The sequence below is a fragment of the Phocoena sinus genome, chromosome 11 (assembly GCF_008692025.1).
Source record: "Phocoena sinus isolate mPhoSin1 chromosome 11, mPhoSin1.pri, whole genome shotgun sequence".
Taxonomy (NCBI): Eukaryota; Metazoa; Chordata; class Mammalia; order Artiodactyla; family Phocoenidae; genus Phocoena; species Phocoena sinus.
Window position 1 is genome coordinate 54289423 of NC_045773.1, and position 21881 is coordinate 54311303.

General features: G+C 39.7%; 1 protein-coding gene across 3 annotated transcripts in view; it reads right to left on the reverse strand.

The window, feature by feature from the left end:
- Positions 1 to 1607: 1607 nt before the first annotated feature.
- Positions 1608 to 21881, reverse strand: part of RBMS3 (RNA binding motif single stranded interacting protein 3) — a 738234-nt gene continuing 717960 nt past the window's right edge. For all 3 annotated transcript variants that reach the window (XM_032649773.1, XM_032649775.1, XM_032649779.1), the window contains one exon: positions 1608 to 8149. In XM_032649773.1, the coding sequence (XP_032505664.1) occupies positions 8143 to 8149 (7 nt within the window). In that variant the 3' untranslated portion in view covers positions 1608 to 8142. The remainder of the gene's footprint in view (positions 8150 to 21881) is intronic.

Below are 21881 nucleotides of genomic sequence, written 5' to 3' on the forward strand. Positions count from 1 at the left end.
AAATGGCAACACAGGATTTAGAATACTAACAGCTGCTACTAGAATTAGAACAATTTCAGAATGGCCGATCCCACCCTCCTTGCTGTCAATAGAGTTAAATGTCCCAGATGATTTGGGGAAAGGGTGACAGTGAAATATCCGGCTGCTCTGCTAAGGTTCTGAATTAGGAAAAGGCAGCATTGAAGGGTCTGAAGGTCCTCCCTGTGTGTGGATGAGAGAAGATATGATTGCATTCAGACTAGGTAGTCTCTCCATCCACTTTGCATCAAGCCATGGAAGGGTTAAGTGTATTGCTCACAAAATCTCCTGATCTTATTTCATGCTAAAATGTTATCATAAACCAGTGCTTACTAGAATATGACATACTTGTAAATGAGAAGCGTCTATCTTTTTATCATTAGAATGTTTACAGAGTGTCCGTGTTCTGGGCACTGTTAAATGAAATAGTCAATGAAAAGTTATGCTTATTTGCTAAATAGGTCCTTTCCTTCCAGAACAAATCACAGAGATGATGGAAACAGCAAGTTATTTCTGGGATGGAAAATGTGAATTGTGACCAAGTGATCAGAATGACTGTCCAATGCCCTCTTCTACAGAAACCACAAAATCTCAGGTCAAATTAACTTCTGGGAAAAAAAAAAAAAAAAAAAAAAAAGGTGCCTTCCACATTGGCATTTCTCAAAGCCCTCGCAGAAGAAAAAAACCTTAGAATCTAGGGGTTGAGATTTTGAATCTGTTTTGAGAAGCATACTCTAGCCCTTCTAAGATGTAGGTCCATGGGTGGGTTGCCGTACTTTCCAAGCCTCATCTGGAAAATGCAGGACCCACCTGAGAGCATGTGTGTGGGGGTTGTGTGAACTCAAGTGTGGGGGCACCTGACACACTTTCTGGCAAAGGCTCAGCTTCATTAGTTGTGACTCTTGCTATTACAGTCATCCCTCACACTACTGCTTCTGTTTAAGACCTGGAATTTGGGTTTGGAATCATCTGGAGACTAATACAGCAGTGCCACCTGGTGACCACTTTGTAACAGAAGTAACCTGCAACTTCCTAAGGGCAGGAGAAAGAACCTGGGAGAGAAGACTGCTCCGTTTCTAAGGATTTAAACAAAAAGACAGCCTTTTTGATAGTTGAGAGACTTTTTCATCTTTATTGTAAATGACACTCCTTTATAAAAAAATCCAGAATAAAAACTCTGAGATTAAGTTTGAGCTATATTACTTTTCACTTTACTAATGTTGGACTGCAGCTAAAAGAGTTATCTTTGTCAGCACCCCTTTAAATACAGCATTATTGGTAGGTGTTGGGCGTGTTTGTTAGACAGGAGGTGGATATCTCTGAATCCTTAAGCGTAAAAATTGGGAAGTGTGTGAGGTCCTAGGGACACCTAAGTGGTCCATACCCCCAAAGCTCCTAAACAATGGCTTTTCCAGGCTCCCTTGCATGAATACAGTGGTCCCTCTTCTCTCACGTTTTGTTACCAGGGATGGTTCTGTTTTTGAGAAATTTTGTAGGAAGTCAATTAAATACAGACACTGTTCCTTCCACTATGCCCTCCCTCAATCCATCTCTGGTAGAGTGAAGAAAGACACAACGGCCCTGCTTGGTTGATTTTATTTTCATTTTTTATTGAAAGCTTCATCAAAGAAAACAGAAGTTTAAACCTAACATCCACTGATCTACAGAAAGCCCAAGGAATGGGGAAAATGGTAGCTAATTTGACTGTGGTACAGATGAAAAAATTAAAAATAAAGCCAGAAACACTGTAGAATTACAGAATTTTCCATGACAGAGACAGCAGTACAAAATGCTCTTAAATAAAATTCAAAATTGAATGATGTTTTTTGGAAATTCTATGAAGTCATATATGGCCTGAAACAAGGGTTTTAAAAGAAGCTGTGTCCCTTTTCCTTTTTTACAAACTATTTCATAGCAAGTACACTTTTACATATATATTTTTAAAATTAAGATTCCAATTACATTCTTCTTTTTAACTATATGGAAGCAATAATTCCCAGAATGGTGAAAACTTCTTCAAGTGTCTCTTTTGAAATAGTTTTTATAGTTCTTGAAAACTATGGAATAACTCCTTTTTTATATATGAAGAAATAACATATTTTGGGGAGGAGGACAGAGCATCTTTCTTAATAATGTAAGACCAGAGAGTTTAAAATACACGGTATAATCCTAAAATTATACTTTGGATACTATTTAAACTTGAAATAATTATTTTTAAAAAAATCCACCGGAGTGTCAAGGTCATTAAAGCCTTAATACTGTAATGCAAAGTCAAAAAAATAAACACTGCAATTTTTTGGTCCAAGATTTAAGATAGGGATAAGAGTGCATATTTAACCAAGGGCTGTTACTATATTCCCATAACTGAATTTTGAGTTGACCTGTTCTACTGGTTCAAATTTCAATAGTGAACAAATCCAAAATAGCTTTCTTTTGAGGGAAGCTAAATTCTTTGCTACAGTTTTTTCCTTTATATTCTGCAAGAATACAGCCAACTCTCAATTGTTTGTGGTGGATGGGAAAGGGACATTATGGATATTAAAATCCCACAGAATATAATGCACTGACATTAATTTTACCGATGATTTCAAACTGCTTCAATAAATGAATACCTAAGGAACAAAACAGACAGATTTGAATAGTATTTCCAAATGTTTCTTTTTTCATCCTCAGGGTGAAATGCTAATAGGAGGAAATAGAGCCCAAGTCCTAATAGTTGAAAAGAGAAGACAAAACAGGTGCACAAAGTGGATGATTAGCCCTTCAAAATTTGGGAATATTGTATTTCTGCAGGACTGGGGCTTCAGGGCAGTCACTAACTGGAGGGAATACAGTGGAAGAAAAGCATGACCCAGTGGCCTAGTGGTTGGGTCTTCCTGCAGACTCCAAGATCGATCTCACCCCTGCTTCAACTTTAGAGCTTCTGCGTAGAAGACGCTTTTCTAAAAAGTTTATTTTCCCTCCCAGAAATACAAAGAAATAAATATGGAGAAGCCATCCATCCTTTTTTATGTGACAGCATAGGTAATGAGGTATAAAACCAGAGATAAGAGAAATCACCAATCTGGGCTGAGCTCCCCTGCCTTACATCAACATAGATCATTTGGGCCACTCAGGGATTTTGTTCTTAGCTTTTGTACTTTCCTGAACTCTATGTACTCCACAGAGGAGAGCCATGAACAAGAGCACTTGGATTAAGGGACCAATTTCAAGTTTCAGAATATTTTGTAAGAAATGTTCAATTTGAGTCAGACTCAGCTGTCTTCCAATGCCACAGTAGGTGTCATCCGCAAAACAAATTGATTCACTAATGAAATCCCATTATTACTCTGTCACAGAAGGGGTATCATACACAGGATCAATGAGCCTGTTTCAAGCCCGTCAGTCCCTCAAATTGGAATGAGGGGATGTCAGTCCCAGCAAGCTCAGAAGTTTGAAGCATGCCAGTCACAACATGAAAAACAAAATCTCATCCTTACTCCCTACTGTGGACAAGAGAATATAGATCAAGGCTCTGTGACATGTTTAAACTTGATTATGAAGTGTGATTCTTCCAATGTGCTGAATGTTGTTATATACCTACATAAATATTATACTTTCATTTGGTTTTATATCATATAAAAACATTTATCACTGAAACCCACTTAAAAATTTCTCTCGGCTGATCAGCTCATCTTGCAGTGGTTCCTGCACTCAGATTAAGAATGAGACTGAATTGTCAAATGTATTTTCAGTCTCCTACTAAGATTATCATCTGTCTAGACAGTCCATTGAAACTTTTTCTCAAGCTTAAAGAAGACTGCAAAGGTCATAATCACAACTCAACTTTCATTAATTGGAATTTTAGGCCACTGTGAAAGACTCATAAGTGGGCATGTGTGTGTGTGTGTGTGTGTGTGTGTATATATATAATAGACACCCCAATTATTCAAATAAAGTTAAAAAAACTAAGTACTTTTAGTACTTTTATTTTCTCATACATGGACTGAAAATGATTATAAAACAGTTTTGCAAGGGGTTGATGGACTCTGTAGGTACAGCAAACTTCCTGCTCCACCTAGCCTTCTCCTGCCCTGGGCTTTCCATCTCTGATACAGACGCTTTTAACACCATGTAGTTTTTCATTAAGAGGGATGGAAGTGAGTCTTATATGCTGTCAAATGTGGCAGATGTTAAGGTCACAGGAGAATTGATTCAAGTGAAGCATGGCAACAACATCTGAATGATTGAAATCTACCAAGTAAACAAACTAACCCTGACCAAACTGCAGTCAGGTAGATTATTTTTAGAATAGCATGTGACTTGCAATATTCAAGACATGCCTGTGTTGAAAGACAAACAGGCGCCCACCCTCCAAGTATTATCTTTAGTTCACCTACGTTTTGTGATGTCTTCAGAAGACATGGCCAGGCTCTAAGGAGCTCCCAGTCACTATACAGACTTCCTTCCTGACAATACCTCCTCGTTATTAAAAGAATACCTACTCCTCCACTGACCATGGAACTAGAGTTTGGAGGAGATGATTTTTATCCCATTTGGATTGTGGTTTTAGTTTGTTTCCTGACATTTAGGCTAAGTCTTGGCAATTACAATTGAAAGGAAAAATGGAAACATCTGAATAAATGCTTGAAGTATTGTGAAACAGAATACTTTAAAAAATGATTGTAGTCCTAATTTGGGTTAAAGTCACCATAATCTATATTGCTGATTAAATTAGGACTCTGATGTCTGTATGTACTGAACACACGTTTTGGTTTGTTTTACTTTTCATACAATGTAAAGTATGAAAAGTAAAGTTTGTTTTACCTTTCATACAATGCTTACCTGTTGATGCTTTTATTTTTTCCCCAGACTTGATTCTTAAAAACAATTTTTAGGTGAGATGATGTGTAAATTTGAACATGTGCCACTTTTTCCTTCTTTTTTTCCTTTTAGATTTAAAATTTTATAGAATGGCCTAATATAAAAAATCCAAACACAAAGCACACATGGACACATAAAATGACATAGGCAAAATGATAAAATTTGCCTGAAGTGGTTTAAAAAAATTGAGATTATTGAAATTTTATAGTTGAAAAAAATGTTGCTGAATGTATAAATAAAGCAGTAGTTTTGAATAGAAACAGGAAGTTACCTAGGCACATTCATCAGCCACATGGTAGCTACCTCTTAGTCTCATTGTTGATTGTGTAAAGGAGACTTTCTTTGTATCACATTAAGTTTTGTTTTGTTTTCTTTTTTTACAGAAGAAAAAGAAAGCATGTTGATTTCATATTCAAATGAATTATGCCCAGGATAATCCTTACTTATACAAAGAGTTCAGAGACTGAAAAAGAGAAACAAAAAGCACAGCTCCTATACAGGTTTGTTCATCCCCCACTAACTTGGGGGCCCATTTCTCAAAGAGAAAACTTAAGTGCCACCCTTAAAATACATGAGAAGCTGAAAAATGGAACAGAAAAAAGCTGAAAAATGGAACAGAAGAAAGTATAAATTTAGGATTCTCTCTAAAGTATGGAAAACCATAAGGATGGCTGTGACCAGTTGAAACTTTTTCGTAGCACATGCTACATTGCCTTAGCTATATTTTTGCCTCTAATTGGACCACAAAGATATGGAATCACTCTCTAGATAATGAGCTTTCAATTCATGGGGTTTTTCAAATAAGAGAATTGGATTTATTTCAACACTAGGCCTTTGTTTACAGGTCATAAATAGTAGAATATTGATTATTTTTTATGAGTCAAACTCATTACTCATGTTGACCTAATGGGAATATGCTTTACTTTTTAATATTTTAGTTTTTAAATACCTACCCTGTTTTCTTTTACAGTGCACTGTATGAATTACCCTCTTCCTTCTGGACTAAGACAGGTTCCTGTGACTTTGTGAGAAGAATTTCACCTATTGATTCTAATGATACATTAGAAAGCCATTCTAGCACATGGGTCAATTAACAAAGTTCCACTGTCCTTCATTTCAGGTAAAACTGTATAGGTTGAACATGGATTTCATGACTCAAATATGCAGAGATGTTTGGTAAGTCCATTTAATTCATTTTAGACAATGTTTTGCATCATTCTCAATGCAAATATATCACCTTTGGCTTTAATAATTGATCAAATCTAATTATTTGGGTTCTTATTCATATAAATCATACAATTTCTTGATTGTCAACTAGCATTAAAAGCTTACCTAAATTCCACTAATAGAATCCTCAATCTTATTGGTCCTATTTGCCTCAGGGAGCTAAACTGAAATTAAAAAGTCTATTTTCTCTTTCTTCTGATGACACCAGGATATGAAAATACAATGAAAAGAGGCAAAAAAGGAAAAAAAAAAAAAATCCCCTCCCCAATTGCGGAGTCAAGATGGCTATTCACGGTAGATGATGACAAAGACTGAGGCGAGAAGACAAAATCTAGAAGTGCGGGAATTTAGAAGGAAGACTGTTGTTACAAATACAGTGAGACCTTTTCAGGAGACCACTAACCAATCAACAGAGCATCACTGAGCTTTTTTGACAAGTGATCTTTCAGACCAGTTCAGGGAGTATCTTGAGTTCAAAATTCATATAAAGAAGTTTCAACCTGTTAAACAAGTGTTTTAGCTCATTGGTGGCCATCAATACAGGCTTCACAATTCAAGAGAGCTAGGAAGGAACCAGAAAAGCACATGGAATTTAAAGCCATTTGGCTCTATTGGTTGGAATCCAGAACTCTTGGTGCTGAAATTGCTGACCACACAGGAACAAGCTTCTACTATCAACAAAAATACATTTAAAATAAAAACTTTTTTTTTTTTGCAGTATGTAAAACACCAGTGGAAGGTAGTTTAAACAAACAACAAAGTAAGAACTGGTCCGGCCATGTAGGTCAAATAAAATTTTTAAAAAGAAAAGAGAAGAAAAGAAAAACAACCTCTATCTTCTGGACTGCAATAGGGTGCCACTTCATCTTTGGTATAAAATAGGCCATCCATAGGCTGAATTTGATCACAACTAGGAAAGACTACAGAAATTGTCAACAATTTCTCTATCTATTGCTTTTTTTGTTTTTTTGTGTTTTGTTTTTTTTTTCACTTTTTGACCATAAGCTCCTATCTACTTTTTTTTTTTTAATGCTCTTAAGCTAGGTTTTGCAATGTGACAAGCAAAGCTGACTAAAAAGTTTGTAAAGCTCATAAAAAAGACTGCAGATAAAAAGCACTAAAGCTTTTGCTAGCCATCACGCTTCAGAAATAAAAAAATCTGCATTCTGCCCCCCAAACACGCATTATTTCTAATGCAGTTGTTTTGAAACCAACGTTAATAACTTTACCGTAAAATGTTTTAGCCTTCTAGAATGATTCAACACTTAAGACAAAGTTCATCAGAAGTCCCAGCATTTTCCCAATTCTTGCAGTTGCCATGGTTTCTTTTATCAACAAATTTTCTTCAAATGAAGAAAAACATTTTCTTTTAAACTGTACAGTTTTTTTTTCACCCTAAAAACTCATAGTCTTAAACTTCTGTACCAGTGAAAGCTGGCACAATGTTTCAATTCTTTCTTTTTTAAACAAGACGTTGAGAGCTTGCCTCGAGAGCCTTTGACGTCCTTAAAATTAAGGCAATTAAGATTCAAGATAAACCTTACCTAAATATTTCTAAGAAAAAAAAAAAAAACCAACCCACTAGATTTAAACAAGAAGGGAAAAAGAAAGAGTAGCTTAATTACTGAGGAAGACAATTTGTTTCCATTTCTGCTTGCCCACCTCTTGACATCAGATTTTCCATTAAAAAAAAAAAAATCTATCTACACCTTCAGATAAATTCTGAATTCAAATGTTCTTCCAGATAAATGTCAACCTTCCATGTTTTGCTTTGTTTGCTTGTTTGCTTGTTGTCCTCTTCTGGGATATTTTTTTTCTTTAAAAAGAATGATGGAAAAAATAAACTGTCAGACCACATGAAGGAACCACTTGCACAGCACATAAAAACACGTTGTTTTCATTGGGTAAAGTAGAAAATTAAAAAAAAAAAGCATTCCATCGACGCCTGTGCAAAACTGGAAGCCAACTTCTTGTTCAATGAAGTTTCTTCATTCAAGGCAGAGTTTCAGACGGACATTCTTCGTTCGGTCTTGTTTATGGTCTGTGAAAACAATGGAATAAGAGGGGTCATTACACCAAAACAACTCTGAAATCACCTTCTGTGCTCTTTTCCAGTGAGCGCTCTTTAAAAGTTACCAAGCTCTTTCAATATAACAGTTATAAAAGCACATTGGGCTTAGGAGAGTGTCAAATTCTGCCACTTTCACACAAATATATACTTGAGCTGGAGTTTGTTTAGATCAATAGATCAAGAATATCTTTCAGTTGTAAATATACAAATATATCTAGACAAGCAATATTTCCTATGTTCATGGAATGTATTCTTCAATGCTTGGCTTATGTTTTAGTTCCCCCTAAAATGAATTTCTGCACAGCAGAAATCAAAGTGATTCAGATATACATATACACATACTTCTTTTTAATAGTCTCTTCCATTGTGCTTTATCACAGGTTATTGAATGTACTTCCCTGTGCTATACAGTAGGACCCTGTTGTTTATCCATCCTGTATATAAGAGCTTACATCTGCAGCAGTTGATTCTTTGTTACCTCACGGAGCTCATTAAGTGTATCCACATAAGCAGAAGGCTTATGTAAATAAGACAGGTAAGAGGGCAATGTAGTTTTGTTCACTTTCCAATTTCTTTTCTTCTTCCTTGCATCTCTATCTCAACAAGGTTTTAAATTTTTGAGAGCAGGGACTATATTTTACTTCTACTTTTTACTCTCCAGGAGTCTGGCAGACTGGTAGGCACACTGTAGGTGTTTAACAAGACAAATGCTATTTTTATTATATGTCACTTTGCCAGCCCAGCCCACATAATCTCTTCTGATTCTGCCCCATCTGTATGGCAGGGCTGAGCTAATAGTGGGTTGATCTTTACTCTTATCTCTTCCACCCACAGATCAGAATTTAGCTCAAGAATTTCAGGGGTATCTTTTAAAATGAAGATGCTTCAAACTATCTGTAGGTCCTATTTAGATGAAGCCTTCTTCCCTCAGTGTTCTGTGGGTTCTTCTGGTGCCCAGTTGCTTAATTTAGTAAAGAAACCTCAGTGTTGCTGGGTAGAGTTGTCCAGGTGTTTCACTGCACAGGATGCTTGGCCGAAGGAGTGCCTGGGGGCTGATTTCAGCCCATGGTCTGTTCCCCAAGCTGTGTACTCTGGTGCAGGGCTGCATTTGCCCTGAGCAAGTGGCCCTTATTCAAATTCACAAAAAGCCCTCAACAATGTTTTGAACTAGCCTGGGATGTTTTGACAGTTAGCCTGAAGGTTTCTGAGGAAACCCAGAGGGTTTCCTTTTCCTAATTTGCAAAAAGCCCTCCTATGTCTCAGCTATAGCTGTTAGAAACCTGGGTAATTTGTTCCTAGAATCATGTAAGGAAAGCAACTCATTGATAGAGTGAATAGTTCCATTTTTAACCAAGAATTTAAGTCTCTAGAAATACATATTATTTCTGTGTTATGCAAGAAAGTGGGGTTCCTTTTAAGAATAAAAGCAATCAAAATTTTCATAATAGCAGCAACAGTAAGGGAAATTTTAGTCGTAGTAGTCATGGGAACCATGGTATATATTTGATCTCTCTGTACATCTTTGCAAAGTTTAGGTTTACGCCATTTACTTCTAAAAATCTACCTTGTTATGGGAACAACATTTTGTGTGTGTTTTTATGTTTGTTTTTTGGTCTATTCTTTGCTCCCACTCCCATCTTCTACCCTGGTATTATTGTGCATTGAGCAGAAAATGCCTAATACAGCATGAATCTCCATCAGAGCTGCTCAGTGAATGCTGTCTTAGTCAATGGACTACATGACACAGAACCCCCTCACTGCTCAGGTGTGTCACATGGGCTGATATCTAAGCATCCGTATTTATGAGTGAGGCTGGAGCTACTTTCAAGTTTTATAACCTTACACAAATGTTTCCAATATCCTCCCACCATCACTTGCTTCATCCTTCAAGTGATCTCGTTGCTACATGAAAACGAATGAGGAGAAATAAATGGTTGTACTTTACATTTTCATGATGGCTAGCTGAAGTTTGAAGGGAAAAGGTGTTGCTGTTTAATAGAACTGAATTCACTCCTGTGCACCTTCTCTGTTCTAATGATGTGTGAAAGCGCACATTTACATAATGCTTCTGTCATGCACTGGCATTCATAAAAACAGTAGGCTTTCAAAGTGTCAAGGCTGTGATCAGGAGCAACAAGAACATTTTAAGTTGTGCAGTGAGACTATTTTAAAAATAAAATGAATTGCAATGTAAAAAGAGAAAGTTGTGTGAATGAGAGCATGATTATGAAAATCATTTGCAAACTGTAAAGTACTGTGCAAATAGAAATATATTATTATTCACAAGCTTAAAGGACATGTAAGGATGGTAATCAAGGGCATATAATTTGCTCATTACCGTACTGACGATTTATAGGCAATTGGTGTCCTTACAGTTCAGTTAGACAGAGAAGACCTGAAGAATTAAAAAGACCAACAATATACTGGGGTTGAGATAAAGGCCTTCTAAGGTCAGTGTGAAGGTTGGAAGACTGAGAGTTTGACCGAATTTAAGATCACAGAGTCGTTCTGAATACTCTCATCCTCCATCCTCCCCGTGCCTACTCCCCCTTAAAAAGTAGCAAATCATCATCTTAGAATTCTAGATTTTTAGGCTAGAAGAAGTCTTAAAGATGATCTAAGGACGCAGTATTCCCCAGAGTCATTTCTAACAGATTAGCTTCACAAATTTTCATGTGAAAAGAGGGATTCTGTGATCCAGAGTGTGGAAAACCTGCACACTATACTCCCACTACTGGATTACCCATAGTAAACTAAACATGCGGTTAGGGCACCAACAAAGAAAGGTATCAATAGAAAAAAAATTGTTTCTGACAAAATGTTATCTTTTAAATTAGTATCAAAATAATCATCATGCTGACAATAAAAATTTTGTTTAGTTCTTTAATAATTTGTTAATTTTTTGTTTGTTTGTTTAGCATTCCAAAGGAGGAGGGCAGCGCACACTCAAACCTTTCAGGAAGTATCTATCTATCTGGCCCTCTAGGAGGTCACGGCCACTAGCATATTAAGGGCTTTGACCAGAGCTGCAATTAAGCAAGCATTTCACTTAGCTTAAAGCAGTGTTTCTTAAAACCACTTTTGACCATCCTCCCCACCCCACCTCCAGGGCAGGGTGGTAAATCCTAGCTCAGCACTGGAGACCTAATTTATACTTTCTGGAGAATACTGATCTAATCTCTCACTTTAAAGACGTGAGGGAGGCTCCTTGAGGAGACAACAAGTAAGTGGCAAAGATGGAATTTGAACCAAGGACTTCTGATTTTGCTTATTAGAATGTAACTTTGCTTGAAGACTCATACTTTTAAAGTCCTAGTTATTTTTAAGATTTCCTAAATAGCACAAAGAAAAACTGAGAATAACCTAAGCAGGAACAGGAATTTCCAAAGAACTTCCAAAATAAAACACAGGTATCATTTCCCCCGTTTGGGCTAAGAGTAATCAGAGTCTCTTGCATTAATAGCCTCTTTTAACAATAGGAGGGGGAAAAAAAGCATGAATACAAAATGGGAAGTAATGTTTTTTTAGCTTGGAAAGTGTAATTTGGAATATTAAAATTATGCTGACCCATGATTCCAAATGCAACCTTTTTGTTCATATGCACATTTTAAATATTTCTCTAAATTTTGTCCTATATAACCTTCTGTTGTGTTGTCTGTAATTTATTTATTTACTTTTTATTGGAGTATAGTTGATTTATATTGTTGTGTTAGTTTCAGGTGTATAGTAAAGTGAATCAGTTATACGTATAAATATACACACTTTTTTTTAGATTCTTTTCCCATAGAGGCCATATAGGCATCCCTAGTTGATTTATACTGTTGTGTTAGTTTCAGGTGTATAGTAAAGTGAATCAGTTATACGTATAAATATACACACTTTTTTTAAGATTCTTTTCCCATATAGGCCATTACAGAGCACAGAGTAGAGTTCCCTGTGCTACACAGTAGGTCCTTATTAGTTATCTATTTTATATATAGTAGTGTGTATGTGTCAATCATGTTCTCCCAATTTATCTCCTCCCTCTTTCCCCCCTGGTAACTATAAGTTTGTTTTCTACATCTGTGACTTCATTTCTGTTTCGTAAATAAGTTCATTGTACCATTTTTTTAGATTCCACACATAAGCGATATCATGATAGCTGTCTTTCTCAGTCTGACTTAACTTCACTCAGTATGATGATCTCTAGGTCCATCCATGTTGCTGCAAATGGAATTATTTTGTTCTTTTTTATGGCTGAGTGATATTCCATTGTATATATATGTACCACTTCTTTATCCACTCCTCTGTTGATGGACATTTAGGTTGCTTTGATGTCTTGGCTATTGTAAATAGTGCAGCGACGAACATTGGGGTGCATGTATCTTTTGGAATTATGCTTTTCACAAGATACGTGCCCAAGAGTGGGACTGCTGGATAATATGGCAACTCTACTTTTAGTTTTTTGAGGAACCTCCATACTGTTTTCCATAGTGGCTGTACCAATTTACATTCCCACCAACAGTGTAGGAGGGTTCCCTTTTCTTCACACCGTCTCTAGCATTTATTGTTTGTAGATTTTTTGATGTTGGCCATTCTGACTGGTGGGAGGTGATACCTCACTGCAGTTTAGATTTGCAGTTGTCTGATCATTAGTGATGTTGAGCATCTTTTCATGTGTGTTTTGTTCATGTGTATGTCTTTTCTGGAGAAATGTCTATTTAGATCTCCTGCCCATTTTTTGATTCAGTTGTTTGTTTTTTTGACAAGCTGTATGAGTTATTTGTATATTTTGGAGATTAATCCCTTGTCAGTTGCTTCATTTGCAACTATCTTCTCCCATTCTGTAGGCTGTCTTTTCATTTTGTTTATGGTTTCCTTTGCTGTGCAAAAGCTGTTAAGTTTAATTAGGTTCCATTTGTTTATTTTTGCTTTTATTTTCATTACCCTAGGAGGTGGATCAAAAAAGATATTGCTGCAATTTATGGCAGAGAGCGTTCTTCCTGTTTTCCTCTAAGAGTTTTACGCCATCCAGCTTTATATTTAGGTCTTTAATACATTTTATTTTTGTGAATGGTGTCAGAGAGTGTTCTAATTTCATTCTCTTACACGTTGCTGTCCAGTTTTCCCAGCACCAGTTACTGAAGAGACTGTCTTTTCTCCACGGTATATTCTTGCATCCTTTGTCATAGATTAGTTGACTATAGGTATGTGGGTTTATCTCTGCACTCTTTATCCTGTTCCATTGATCTATATTTCTGTTTTTGTGTTAGTACCATACTGTTTTGATGACTGTAGCTTTGTAGTATAGTCCAAAGTCAGGGAGCCTGTTCCTTTGGCTCCGTTTTTCTTTCTCAAGATTGCTTTGGCTATTCAGGGTCTTTTGTGTCTAATACAAACTTTAAGTTTTTTTTTGCAGTATGTGGGCCTCTCACTGTTGTGGCCTCTCCCATTGCGGAGCACAGGCTCCGGACGTGCAGGCTCAGTGGCCATGGCTCACGGGCCCAGCCACTCCACGGCATGTGGGATCTTCCCGGACCGGGGCACCAACCTGTGTCCCCTGTGTCGGCAGGCAGACTCTCAACCACTGCGCCACCAGGGAAGCCCCAAACTTTAAGATTTTTTTGTTCTAATTCTGTGAAAAATGCCATTGGTAATTTGATAGGTATTGCATAGAATCTGTAGATTGCTTTGGGTAGTATAGTCATTTTGACAATATTGATTCTTCCAATCCAAAAACATGACTTATCTTTCCATCTGTTTGTGTTATCTTAGATTTCTTTCATCAACATCTTATAGTTTTCTTTTTTATAAATTTATTCATTTATTTATTTTTGGCTGCATTGGGTCTTTGTTGCTGTGTGCAGGCTTTCTCTAGTTGCAGCGAGCAGGGGTTACTCTTTGTTGCAGTGCGCAGGCTTCTCATTGTGGTGGCTTCTCTTGTTGCAGAGCACGGGCTCTAGGGGCGTGGGCTTCAGTAGTTGTGGCACGTGGGCTCAGTAGTTGTGGCTCGCAGGCTCTAGAGCACAGGCTCAATAGTTGTGGCGCATGGGCATAGTTGCTCCATGGCATGTGGGATCTTCCCGGACCAGGGATTGAATCCGTGTGCCCTGAACTGGCAGGCGGATTCTCAACCACTGTGACACTGGGGAAGTCCCAACATCTTATAGTTTTCTGAGAAGAGGTCTTTTGCCTTCTTTGTTGGGTTTATTCCTAGGTATTTTATTTTTTTCATGTGATGGTAAATGGAATTGTTTCCTTAATTTCTCTTTCTGATCTTTCATTGTTAGTGTATAGGAATGCAACAGATTTCTGTGCATTTATTTTGTATCAAGCAACTTTTTACCAAATTCATTGATGAGTCCTAGTAGTTTTCTGTTAACATGTTTAGGATTTTCTATGTATAGTATTGTGTTATCTGCAAACAGTGACAGTTTTACTACTTCTTTCCCAATTTGGATTCCTTTTAATTCTTTTTCTTCTCTGATAGCCGTGGCTAGAACTTCCAAAACTATGTTGAATAAAAGTGGCGAGAGTGGACATTCTTGTCCTGTTCCTGATCTTACAGGAAATGCTTTCAGATTTTTACCATTGAGCATGATGTTAGCTATGGGTTTGTCATATATGGCCTTTATTTTGTTGAGGTAGGGTCCCTCTAGGCCCACTTTCTGGAGAGTTTTTATCATAAATGTGTGTTGAACTTTGTTAAAAGCTTTTTCTCCATCTATTGAGATGATCATATGGTTTTTATTCTTCAATCTGTTAATGTGGTGTATCACATTGATTGATTTGCATATGTTGAAGAATCCTTGCATCCCTAGGATAAATCCCACTTGATCAGGGTGTATGATCCTTTTACTGTGTTGTTGGATTTCATCTGTTAGTATTCTGTTGCGGATTTTTGCATGTATGTTCATCAGTGTTATTGGCCTATAATTTTCTTTTTTGTGGTATTCTTGTCTGATTTTGGTATCAGGGTGATTGTGGCCTTGTAAAATGAGTGTGGGAGTGTTCCTTGCTCAGAAATTTTTGGAAGAGTTTCAGAAGGATAGTTGTTACCTCTTCTCTAGATTTCTGATAGAATTTGCCTGTGAAGCTGTCTTGTCCTGGACTTTTGTTTGTTGGGTGTTTTTTAATCATAGTTTCAATTTCAGTGCTTGTGATTGGTCTGTTTATAGTTTCTATTTCTTCCTGTTTCAGTCTTGGAAGGTTGTACCTTTCTAAGAATTTGTCCATTTTTTCTAGGTTGTCCATCTTATTGGCATATAGTTGCTTGTAGTAGTCTCTTATGATCTCCACTGGTGGGCGGAGCTGGATCTTGTCCCCCTGGTGGGCAGGGCCTTGTCTGGAGGTGTGTTTAGCTGGCTGCTGTGTGCTCAGGAAGACTTTAAATAGCCTGCCTGCTGATGGGTGGGGCTGTGTTCCTGGCCTTTTGGTTGTTCTGCCTGAGGTGTCCCAGAACTGGAACCTATGGGCTGTTGGGAGGGTCCAGGTCTTGGTGAGAAAACGGCAGCCTCCTGGAGGGCTCACACCAATGAGTACTCACCAGAACTGCCACCACCAGTGTCTTTGTGCCCACAGTGAGCCCCCTCCATCCCCCACCTCTGCAGGAGACCCTCCAATACCTGCAGGTAGGTCTGTCCCAGGTTCTTATGAAGCCATTGCATTTTTTCCCTGGGTCCTAATGAACACGAGGTGTTGTGTGTGGCTTCCTAGAGGAGAGTTTCTTTCCCCCCAGTCCTGTGGAATTCCTGCAAACCCCATTGGCCTTCAAAGCCAGATTCTCTGGGGGGCTCCTCTTCCCATTGTCAGACTCCCAGGGTGGCAAGCCTGGCGTGGGGCTCTGAACTTTCACTCCTGTGGGAGAACTTCTGTGGTATAATTATTTTCCAGTTTGTGGCTTGCCCACCTGGCTGTATGGGATTTGATTTTGTCATGACTGCACCCCTCCTACCATCTCATTGTGGTTTCTTCTTTGTCTTTGGATGTAGGATAACTTTTCTGGTAGGTTCCAGCATTTTTTTGTCGATGGCTGTTCAGCAGTTAGTTATGATTTTGGTGTTTTCGTAAGAAGTGAGCTCACGTCCTTCTATTTCGCCATCTTGTCTCCACCTCCTCTGTTTTTTGAATTTAGCTAAAAGCCTGTGTGAATCCCATCAAATAATATGGTAGTCTCTGGCACTCTGTTCCAAGCAGACTGGAAGTTTTTTTTTAAGTATGCTCACTGAGTTAGTTAATATATGAGAAGGGAACAGAGATTAGCTATGTGGGAACACAGTGAGAGACACTGGTAGGAGATGAGAGATACTATGTGGCCAGAAGCATCTGTCAAGGCTTTGTGAGTAGGTGAAACTGGCTTTGGTTGTTTCAAAGCATAATGAGGAAATAAGTGATTCAAGACCTTCCTTGTTAACAGTTTAATGATGTCTGGATAAATGAAAATGACAGCTTTATTCATCCAATCAGCAATTACTGACTTGAGTGCCTACTATGAGAAAGGCAGTATTCCAGATGCTAAGGAAAGACCAATGAAAGAGGCAGATGCCTTCCCTACTCTCTTAGATTTTGCTTTCCACAAGGAGTAGACGTACAATCAATGGATCAATCAGCAAACAATCAAAAAGAAAAAGAATCTCAAAATAGAATACTTAAGTATATTCTGTAATAGAAAGTGGCTGGATAAATACCTAAGATTTGGTATCAGGGAAGGTCTCTCATGTAGGTCTGGATGTGAAAGATAATTATAAGCTAATCTTGGAAAGACTTAGAGGAAAAGCATTCTAGGTAGAGGAAACAGGAAGTTCAAAAATCTGGAGGTGGGAACCTGAGGCTGGAGTCATCTAAGGTAAATCAAATCCCATCATTCCTTCTCTTCAAGCCCTCCAAAGGTTTTGCAGCTCCCCTAGAATAAAAGTGAGAATACTTAGTCTACACAAAGCTAAGAATCCAAGGACCAAAGGCTCTATAAAAGCTGGTCTGTTCTACAACTTTCCCGCCTAGTTAACCACATTCCAGCCTCAGGTTCCCATATCAGACTGAAAATCCTTGAGGGCAGGGGTATGTGTCCTAGCATAGATTCTGGCATGATTCTGGGTACTACAAGTGAAACTGGGTCTAGGTGTAAAGGTGGATGGGGACACTCTTGCTAGAATCTATCAGAGGCAGAGATGTTCCCTCTGGGTCAGGCAGAGACCCCCATCCCTGTCACATCATACAGTGACCATGAAAGGTGGGGACAACCCTGAGAAAGAAGAGAGCATCTCACTGTGGGCTTACAAGTGGAGGCAGCTAAAGCTGATTTAATCAGGCAGGGAGAAGAGGAGGTTCTGGACAGTTGCAAGGAAGGGGGTTTGTATCTTGACCATTTTCTGGAGGTGGGACTACATGTCCCTTATAGAGAAATCTACTTTACAACAGTCTTGTTTTGAAAATAAGCCACAAGCAACATCCCTAAAGCTATAAGCTACAAGTTTCCCTACAGTCTTATTCTATCTTTCCTGTGTAGAGTGGAGAGTATCTCTAAAATACTTTAGCCAATTCATGCTATCTTGAATACTCCAAATTTCACAAATGGGAGCTCATTTCCAGTTTCATTATGCTAATTAACTTGGCACTGCTTTCATCAGGCAACTCTCTTCTAACAATCATTATGCTAATTGAAATATGGATAGTTTAAAATACTTGTACAAACCTCTGGCCTTTCTCATTAAATGAGAACTGACCTCCTGTGGGGTGTGAAATTCTGATTAGGGTCACTGAGTGCCCCTGGAAAGTAGTTTAACCCATCACGCATACACTTAATATCGTAATGTCTATTTAGATCTATACTAAAGGTATTTTAAATTAAATTACAGGGGGAGTCAAGATGGTGGAGGAGTAAGAGGACATAAAGTTCAACTCTCCCCACAAATGCATTAAGAATACATCTACAGGGCTTCCCTGGTGGCGCAGTGGTTGAGAGACCACCTGCCGATGCAGGGGATGCGGGTTCATGCCCCGGTCTGGGAAGATCCCACATGCCGCGGAGCGGCTGGGCCCGTGAGCCATGGCCGCTGAGCCTGCGCGGGAGAGGCCACAACAGTGAGAGGCCCGCGTACCGCAAAAAAAAAAAAAAAAAAGAATACATCTACAAATGGAACAGTTCTCACAGAGCACCTGCTGAACACTAGCAGAGGACCTCAGACAACTAAGAGGACCAGAAAGATCCCCACATAACAGAGTAGGATAAAAGAAAGAAGAAGGGAAAAGGAAGAGGAGAAGTGGGACAGGACCTGCACCCCTTGGGGGGAGCTGAAGGACAGGAGAATTTCCCATGTCCAGGGAAGCCCCCTTACTGGTGGGGAGATCAGCTGGGACAGAGGGGAGCTTTGGGGGCTTGAAAGAGAGTGCAGCAACTGGCCTGAGGCAGGCTGGACAGAGTGAGACCTACACAGATGATCCATGCCACAGCCCTGCACGCCCAAGCCTGAGAGGTGTGTCCACTGGTGTATACAGGGGCAGGGTGCTAGAATGTTGGATTTGGAGAGCAGACCTGTGGAAAGGACTGCTGTTGGCTGTGAGAAGACAGTCTGAGGGGATGGGAATGAGGAGCTCCACAATGGAGAACGCTCATGAAGCAAGCCCAGATCGCCATAGAAGTGAAGTGCCGTTGTTGAGTGATGTGCAAAGGGCAGGCCACCTATGCAGCCTCTCTCCCCATGCACCAGCACCTGCCTCCCCAGGCACTAGGAAGGGCTCCCGCTAGGGCAGGCTCTCACGCCCCTGGCTGCCGCCTACTCCACCCGCTCCTGCCAGGGTAGGCTTGTGTGCTCTGGGGCAGCTTCAGGAGCAGATGCCTGTGGGTGGCTGACACACAGAGGTGGGGCTGAAACCATAGCTGAGCCCCAGGGGCCGTGAGAGATGGGAGAAGAGCTGAAATCTCTCCTCACAGCTGCACAAACTGTGGATTTACACCCTGCGACTGGCTTTGTAAACTCAGAACCTGCAGAACATCTGATCTGACAATGAGTGCTCCCACAGTCAAGATGGGTCAAGCTTTAGCAGCTGTGGACTTTGTGGGCAGGTACATGTGGGGGTTGGGCAAGGCCAGAGTCTGAGATGCTTCCATAGTGCCCATAGCCTGTCCAGATCCATGATTACTGCAATCTTGGGACCTGACTTCAGTGGATCTGTGCTGGTGGCTTGGTGAAAACAATGCCTGAGAGACACCGGGCCAACTGCTGGCATACCTATGGTTAAGGTGGGACTGACAGCAGTGCCAATAACAGTGTAATCTGAGTGCTCCCACAACAGGTGAAAGGTGACAAAACAGAGCACACCTGCAGGTGAACAGTTCCAGAGGAGGAATACTTGGTGGTTTCACTCTCAGTGGGAATGCTCCAATCCTGTCTACATCACACCACAGATCAGAAACACAGCTAAGAAACAGATCTGGGGGCCTCTATTCCAACAACTAGGGAGCAGACGCTGATCCAAACAGAGCGGTGACAACCACAGAGCAAAGGGGAGTCCCCACTAAATATGCAGGGCTGGCTCTGGTCACCACAATACCAGTCACACCTCCTGTATCAAGGGGATAACTACCAGCATACACTGAGAAAAGAGGTGTCAGACATCTATAATAAAAACAGCTCTCACATCAAAACATATTAAACCAATGCAGGCTACACAGGGACATTCCCACATAAAAATAGCCCTCCAAGACAGTCTGAGCATCTGGTATCTGGGGGAAGAACCCCCAGAGCATTTAGCCTTGACACCCAGTGGGGTGTGAGTGCAGGAGTTCTGCAAGGCTGGGGGAAACAGAAACTCCACTCCTGGAAGGCATACAAGATCCCACATGCACTGGGGCCCAGTCCAAACAGTACCTCCATAGGAACCTGGGATAGACCTACCTAGGGGTCTTGGAGGGTCTTCTGGGGAGGCCAGGTCAGCTGTAGCTCACTGTGGGAGTACCAGTAGCAGAGGTCCCAGGTAATACTGATCAGCATGAGCTCTCTGGGAGTCCCATTATGCCACAAAGACCTGGCTTCACCCAATAGCCTGCAGGCTCCAGTGCTGTAAATCCTCAGGCCAAACAACCAACAAGATAGGAATACAGCCCCACCCATCAGAAGACAGGCTGACTAAAGACGTACTGAGCTCACAGCCACCTCAAAACACAGCCCTTGACATGGCTCTGCCCACCAGAGGGACAAGTGCCAGCTCTACCCACCTGAGGGCAGGCACCAGTCCCCTCCCACCAGGATGGCTACATAAGCCCCTGGACCAGCCTCACCCACCAGGGGGCAGACACCAGAAGCAAGAGGAACTATGATCCTGCAGCCTGTGGGAAGGAGACCACATACACAAACAGACAAATGAGATGACACAGAAATATGTTGCAAACAAAGGAACAAGAGAAGAACCCACAAGAACAACTAAATGAAGAGGAGATAGGCAATCTCCCTGAAAAAAGTATTCAGAGTAATGATAGTAAATGATCCAAAACCTCAGAAGAAGAATGGAGGTATAGACCAAGAAGATGCAAAAAATTTTCAATGGAGATAGAAGATTTAAAGAACAAAGAAAAAAACAGATGAACAACATAATAAGTGAAATGAAAAATATACTGGAAGGAATTAATAGCAGAATAACTGAGCAGAAGAACAGATAAGTGAACTCGAAGACAGAGTGGTGGAAATCAATGCCACATAACAGAATAAAAAAAAAAAAAAAGGGGACTTCCCTCATGGTGTAGTGGTTAAGAATCCACCTGCCAATGCAGGGAACATGGGTTCAAGCCCTGGTCTGGGAAGATCCCACATGCCACAGAGCAACTAAGCCCGTGCACCACAACTACTGAGCCTGTGCTCTAGAGCCTGTGAGCCACAACTACTGAGCCTGCATGCCTAGAGCCCGTGCTCTGCAACAAGAGAAGCCATGACAATGAGAAGCCCGTGCACTGCAACGAACAGTAGCCCCCACTCTCTGCAACTAGAGAAAGGTCGCACAGAGCAACAAAGACCCAATGCAGCCAAAAATAAATAAATAAATAAATTTATTTATTTATTTAAAAGAAGAGAAAAGAATGAAAAGCAATGATGAAAGTTTCAGAGACCTCTGGGACAATGTTAAATGCACCAACATTCACAGAAGAAGAAAAAGGGAAAGGCCTGAGAAAATATTTGAAGATATTATAGCCGAAAATTTCCCCAACACAGGAAAGGAAACAGTCACCAAGTCCAGGAAATGCAGGGTACAGGATCCTGATACAGGATAACCCAAGGAGGAACACACCGAGACACATAGTAATCAAACTAACAAAAATTAAATACAAAGAAAAATTATTAAAAGCAACAAGGGAAAATACATAAAAAGGAATCCTCATAAGGCTATCAGCTGATTTTTCATCAGAAAACTCTGCAGGCCAAAAGGGAGTGGCATTATATATTTACAATTATGAAAGGGAATACCTACAACCAAGAATATTCTACCCAGCAAGGCTCTTGTTCAGAATCAATGGAGAAATCCAAAGCATTACAGACAAGCAAAAGCTAAAAGAATACACAGAAATCTGTTGCATTCCTATACATTAACAATAAAAGATCAGAAAGAGAAATTAAGGAAACAATTCCATTTACCATCACACCCTAAAGAATAAAATACCTAGGAATAAACTTAACTAAGGAGGCAAAAGACCTGTACTCAATAAACTATAAGATGCTGATGAAAGAAATCAAAG